The sequence below is a fragment of the Haliaeetus leucocephalus genome, unplaced genomic scaffold, assembly GCF_000737465.1.
Source record: "Haliaeetus leucocephalus isolate CR32 unplaced genomic scaffold, Haliaeetus_leucocephalus-4.0 Scaffold228, whole genome shotgun sequence".
In the NCBI taxonomy this organism is placed as follows: domain Eukaryota; kingdom Metazoa; phylum Chordata; class Aves; order Accipitriformes; family Accipitridae; genus Haliaeetus; species Haliaeetus leucocephalus.
The window spans coordinates 13,154,549-13,161,257 of record NW_010972664.1 but is presented as its reverse complement, the minus strand read 5'-3'; the positions used below and the strand labels follow the sequence as shown (position 1 = coordinate 13,161,257).

General features: G+C 36.2%; 1 protein-coding gene across 1 annotated transcript; it reads left to right on the top strand.

Annotated features, from left to right (window-relative positions):
- The first annotated feature begins 311 nt into the window (after positions 1–311).
- LOC104831620 (T-cell receptor-associated transmembrane adapter 1) lies at positions 312–6,298 on the top strand. The gene is made up of 6 exons (XM_010567305.1): positions 312–414; positions 1,557–1,559; positions 2,068–2,104; positions 3,403–3,464; positions 4,758–4,816; positions 6,032–6,298. Exons 1-6 carry the CDS (start codon positions 312–314, stop codon positions 6,296–6,298), a joined length of 531 nt encoding a protein of 176 aa, XP_010565607.1.
- Positions 6,299–6,709: the final 411 nt, after the last annotated feature.

The window sequence follows — 6,709 nt, the reverse complement described above, 5'->3', positions numbered from 1 at the left end:
ATTCACTAAAATGACTTTTTTCTTTGGCAATGCCTGATTCTTACTGCATCTTACAGGCAAACCAATAGCCCAGCCTTTGGCTGAATTCCTATGAAACAGTAGGTCTGCTAATAGTTTATTGATGTTGCTTTCTTATTATTTAGCGTCTGGTTCTGATATTAATTATTTAGCTTGTTTAATAATGGCTGTCACAGAGTAAACAACAAAATAGCAGCTTCAATTACAGAAAGCAAAAATCAACCAACCACAAAGAATACAGTAAAACTGTTAGACAACACAAACTATAAAATTATTTTCTTTCAGTTACAGAAATGGACTGCCATTTTTCTGTCTGGGGAGTTTTGGCCTTTCTGAGTTTGGCTCTGGTTGTTTCGTTGATACTGAACATTTCACACTATATGAAAAAGAAGCAAGGTACGTAATGTCGTCTCTCTGTAAGGAATGGAGCTTGAGTGTTTAAAGCGTCTGTAGAGAAAGCCATCACTGCTGGGAGATTTCAAGCCACCAAACTGATTCTTTTGAATCTAAAAGTTATCTTTTGGCAAGAATGATTCTAGCAAAGAGGGTGTAACTTTTAAAAATTTTTTAGGAGAGTCATGTATGATTATAGAATGATTGCTAGCTGCCCAATCCACTGCTAAAAACAGTTCCCCAAATCCATTCTCTGAAGACAAACCAACAGAACAAGTACAAGGTGAAGAACTTAGTTCTAGCTAATTTTTTAAAATATATTTTTAACATCTGTAATTTCCTTTTAAGTGTACTTTTCATGAAACTGGTTGTTATTTGTACTTGAATTTAAAAATATTTTAAGTAGCTGCACTGATACAAAATGCATTTGAGAAAAATTTTCTCCTCCCCAAATTCCTGAATGCTTATTTGAATTTCAGATTTCATACACATTTTATGCTTAACCAGTTTATTTTGGAAAAAAGTTCCAATAGCTTTTCATCATGGGATCCTAATGTAGCTCTTAAACCAATGTGCCACTCACAATAAGGAACTGATTTAATTTATGTTAGAGGCCGACTATGGTCATACCCTGGTTTTGGTTAAAATTAACTATGACTTTTTTTAACAGAATTGCTTATGCCAGTGCAACCTCTCTTATGCATACAATTCTATAGCTATTAAGTTGTACAATCCTTACCACTCCCATTCAGGGAAAAAACTGCCTTTACACAGGGAAAACCGCGCCTGTGCTCTACACATAGGGCTGGGCAGGTAAACACTGGTGGATTCAACCACGTTAAACACACGTACGTACCTAATCTACATAAACAGAAGGCCTATGCTTATAAACTGAACTCACCAAGTATAAAAGAATTAGATTATTACAGCATATTAAAGAGCTGCTAGAGTGTTACAGGATGGAGGGGAACCTTTTTGGTTTATTTTGTCTTCTAGTGCTACTAGGCAGGTATTTCTATGATGAAAAAATCAGTCATTTACAAAACTAACCTTGAGCAAGGTTTCAGTCAGATTGGCTGATGCTGCATTCCTCATGGAATTGGAGCTTACTGTAGTAAATTCTGAAGTCCTGGAGCATAGGATAGAAAGTCAGGCATTCCAGAGTTATTAATCAAGCTCTAGCAGTAAATCTCTTTGTAGCCATTGCCTCTTTGCTTCAGTTTCTTCATCGGTGTGGATGACAGGATATCTCTCTTTCAGAGATACAAACAATAGAACTAGTAAAATAAATATACCCTTCACCTTGTAATATAAACACATGATGCACTTCCCTAGGCAGAGAAAAAGATGCAGTAGAAGCAAGAGGAGGAGGAAACAAGGAATTAATAGCATGTGTTACAATACATTTTTGGGGCACTTGTAAACTAATGTAGACTTTGCAGCCACAGCACAGGGTCATAACACAAATATTTCTTGTATTAGTCAAAAGTATTTGAGAAAAGCAGGGAGACAACTGAAGGTCCTCAGAGCCAAAAGCTTTCAATTTTACTCTCTACAGTGAAATCAAAAGCATGTCAGTGGAGATAACTATCTGAAGTGTTCTAAAACAGCACATTTCATTTTCTCTTAACTTTATTTTTTTAACAAATTTTCCAGCTAAAATGTATAAAGACTATGAAGACAACAATCCAAGGTAAGTTGAATAAAAAGTCTCTTTCTGGCAAGGGTGGAATAAGCAATAAATAATGACAGAAGGATTTGGATGGATGGCATAGAGGAAAATCCAGTATCTCATGCAGCCTGCCTGGAAATGTCAGAGAGCATGATGGTTGTGGAGAAGTTTTCCAAAGAAAACAGGAGAAAAAAAGTCATGTGGGGAAGATGTACTCCAGTCATTTTATCTACAATGAAATAATTGCATGCTAATATGATAATTTTATGTACTGAAGGAAGTGCAAGTTATTGAGCTACAACACTATTCACTATCACTCAAACTCAATAAATCTATAATAATTTAAAAGAACTCTCAGAAAACAGTGATAAATTATAGTCTGATATTTAACACTGTGGAGCAATAATTTACATGTATTTATGTTTCATACCCTTCTTTTACACATGATGTTCAAAAGCAATAAACCAGAGTGTTTACAGCTGCTGGATAGATACCTCAAGATCTGTTACAAGCCTGTTTCTCTTATTCCATATAAAAAACCCCACCCAAACTTTAGAAAACAGAGATGGAAGGAGTCTCATCTCAACCCAATTATAAAAGGCCCTTGAAACAAAAATACAAAAGCCTTCACCTGTTTCCCCAAACCAATCCTCAATTACAAATTTACTTGAAGTTGGGAAGTCTGTTTGTTTATTACTGCCTGTTCAGTTGAAAAATACCACTGAAAAAGTAGTGTTAGAGGCACAGCATAGGGGTGCAATAGGAACAAGGTTATGCAGTGCTTCCCACTAATTCCCATTTTACAAACACGCTTAAAAACATTTTCAAGCAACACCAGGTAATGAAACACAGAATACCATTAAAAATCCAAAGCTGAACTTTGCTTTGGTCTTCTCTAGTTGTGTCAACATAAACATTTTAGTTTAATCAAGAGTGGACTTTTTAACAATGTCGCCCCAAAGACCCATTTAGTGCTTTAGTTTGTATCACAAAGTGGTCTTGGAGAACATAAACTGCGTTCCTTTCCGTGATCATTAATATTTCTATAACTACATCAAACAGTAGCTTAGTAGTCTTGAGATTATCTTTATACTTACTAAGTTACAGGAAAGAAGAGTTCAGTTCTTGGCTAGATAACAAATCTTTCTTCAAAACACAGACAGTGCCATTTCTGCCCCTCCTGATATTTTTGGTCTTGTTTTTTAGTTCACATACAATCTGCTATTGCTACATGTGTGTAAAATGCTTGGAGTAGCTTAGTGGAGTCCTAAATAAAGCATATTCTGTGAATTAAATGTATTTTTCCATTCCCCTTCTAGCTATGATGACTATTACACAGAAGATGACCCAGTTTATGGCAATCTCAATCAAGATATTTTAGGTAAGCTTCACTTTAAGAACATGTGTCTGTTCAGAGGCTATAATAAATGTATGATTAAAAGCTGACTGACCAACACTTTCTGTGTTTCTCAAATAGCAAACTTGAGAATCTACCCCTTCTCAATTGCTGTATTAATACCTACTTGGGATAGAACTGCAAACCATCATACTGCACTACTATTTGTAAGACCAGATCTCATAATGAATTTGGTTTTTTACAGTCTTAAATGGTGCTGTTCAGCCAAATATCTCAAAACCAACAGCTTTTCTACATGTAAAGCTGCACCAGTTGAAATATCAGCTTGATCCATGCATATTAAACCAATCTAAGACACATATGACTCACTGCCCAAAGTCAATGCTCCCACAGAAGCTGGCAGAAACAAACATCAGTTCTCTGCTGTGGCTATCCATAGATCATCACCAATGTTGACAAATATGCTGAAACAAGCCCAGCAGCTGAATGGTGGGCAGACATAGCTTTTCTTCACTTTACTGGGCTGAAGTTAATCATCCTTGGCAGAGAGATACCACATTAAAGGCAGTAACATCATATAACTACAGCTTGAGCTAGATATGCTGAGGGTATGCCTCTTGAAGCCCTTATGGTGTTAAAGCAGTATTTAAGTAACACGAACACAACTTTTTTTGCTAGCCTTATTTGGGGTTAAGCAAAACTAAAGTACTTGAACTGTAGGGAGAAAAAAACCAAACCCAGCTTTTTCATACAGGGTTTGCATAAATTTAACTAAGCCAACACTCAAATGCATTGTCACTACAAAAGTCTGAAAATTGTAAGGAAGTAATCTGTTTTACTGATGGCTAAAATGAGATATGGCATGAGAAAATAACCTGCACCAGATTTACGGAAAACTGAAAGTAGAGACAGGAATAGAATTTAATCATCAGCTGCTGCAACTCACAGCCTCTCTCTCAGCCAACGAAAAGACTGCCTATGCTGAAAAATACATTAGTATGTGGTTACCCCTAATTGCAAGATGTCCTCCTAGCAGTTTAAAATGATGCCCACTTAGTGAATAATGAGAAACTTCCCATCCATATGAACAGAAAATGATTTTCATTTTCATCGTATGTGTGTCTGAATTTCTTAGCTATTTGCCCCTCTATAAATACAGGGAGAGATCTGTGTATGATTTCAAAACAAAATAAACTTCTACCAAAGTAAACTGGGGAGAGTTAGTTCTGTAACAGGGAGGATCTGTTGATCTGATCTTTTAAGACTCAGTAGCATGTTTTAATAACCAAAACATTTTTCTACTTTGATAAATTATAGAGGAATGTTGTTACGAGCAGATGAAGTCCCAGCCTCAAAGGCCAGTTAACCAACTACAGGTATCTTTTATTTTAATTCTGGATTTCTGAATTAGGGTAATGTGGTCTGTCTCAGAGTTCTTGTGTTTATCCCATGACAATATATAACAAAAATCTTCACACTGGTCATCACAAAAATTACCATGCATTAGTGTCTCAGTTCATCAGGGAATTTAAGCACAGACTTGACCCTTCATTCAATCTGGGTCATTAATGAGGGAGCAGAATTATAGACAGCTCATTTCCATCCATATGGCATGATACAGCTCAGTCACAGGCATGCAGATCAGACTGAATTAAGCCTGCATCTACTGCTATGGCTTATGTAAAGAATTATTTTTATTTATTTTGGACATCAACCAAGTGAAAACACAAGCTGCATCACATAATAATCATGAGTTTGACTGGCTCTCTCCTGCTCAGCACAAAATCTATACGCCTTAACAAATTAAAGATGACTGTTTTTCTATTGATTTCTATTTTTTTTGAGATACCTGGACACCTAAAAGCATGCTAGCTTCAACTGAAATTTGTCTGTAATTGAAACATTCCTAGCATCAATTTCCCAAGTCGATTTCCAGGTATTTCATAAGGACCAATTTCCAACCTGCCTCTCAGGATACTTCCAGAGGGTAAAAATATCCCTTTTTTTATCTAGACGTTTGTTTTCATTAACTTCACAGAAACAGAATAATCTATGAAAATTCCAGTGTCAAAAGTGCTTGACAATTTGGCTTGAAAAACACAGAGAGAATCAGGGGAAAGACACACAAAGCATATATTTTGCACTGGAAACGAGATCATATATACAGACAAGCATTACCCAGCTTTGTTTTTCTGCACAAAGTCTGTGAAAAATGTTGTTGCTAATAACTGGATTGTAATTAAAAAAAAGAGTGGGAAGAAAACCAGACCAAATAAAATCTTGCATCCCAAGGAACTTGGACTAATTATATAAGCTACCCTCATTCCCACAGAGAATCTTTCCAATAATACCTTGATGAATTTTTCTTACTGTCACTATCCTAACAACACGAGTCATTTACCATTAGGTTATGTTGGTCTGATTTCTGTGCTGCCACAGCTTAATAATTTGTGCTTTTAATGAGTTAGTTTACAGCTAGTTTGGGTAAACTTCAGCCACTATTATGATACAGTGTAGACATACTCAAAGTCTTAGACAATTTTAAAGCAAGCATAACCACTGAATGTTAAATAAAGTGAATTTCCTTCTAGGTGGAGTCTGCCAATCAGATGTGTTATGCCTCGCTTGACCACAGTGTCAAGGGAAAACGTAGAAAACCAAGAAGAAAGGCAGGCCCTTCATTAGAGAAGGATGAAGAAGAAAGATCATCTAAGGCCACCACGATGGCTTCCAAAGTTAGCATTTACCTCAACAGTGAGCAGCTGGCTGCTGAAAACACAGCAAACATAGAAGATATTCATGATGATCCCATCAGATTAATGGGTTTGATTCATACTACAAAAGGAGAGAACATTTGAAGCAGCTTCACGAACCAAATATGTAATCATAAAGCCAGATCTGCTCTTTCATTCAGGAAGAACAGTGAATGATTAGAGATAATATCCTGGCAAACTGACATACCAAACAATGGTATAAAATGGGTAAGTTAAGCGTTCCAAAGGGTGTTCCAAGCATATTTACAGACTAAGCAAGAAATAAGTATCGATCCAGACTGCCACTTTGAAGGACCTGCTCTTCTGAAGACATTTTGAAACGGAATTGTAGAAGCTGGTATCTCAGCATTCACATGGTATTGATTCCAGTAAAAAATAATCCTTTGTTTAAAACAACCATCAACTTTCAAAACAGTCCCAAAAGACCCACTCTGTTGTCTATAGAGCTCTAGCAGAACATAACAATTCTTCTGTATAGGTTTTAACAATACTTTT

Bases quoted from the DNA above. Each gene is read 5' to 3' on its own strand.
- LOC104831620 (XM_010567305.1), top strand. From the start codon at position 312: ATGGACTGCCATTTTTCTGTCTGGGGAGTTTTGGCCTTTCTGAGTTTG. The intron at 2,105-3,402 runs GTAAGTTGAATA...TTCCCCTTCTAG, and splicing joins TATGAAGACAACAATCCAAG to CTATGATGACTATTACACAG. The intron at 4,817-6,031 runs GTATCTTTTATT...ATTTCCTTCTAG, and splicing joins GGCCAGTTAACCAACTACAG to GTGGAGTCTGCCAATCAGAT.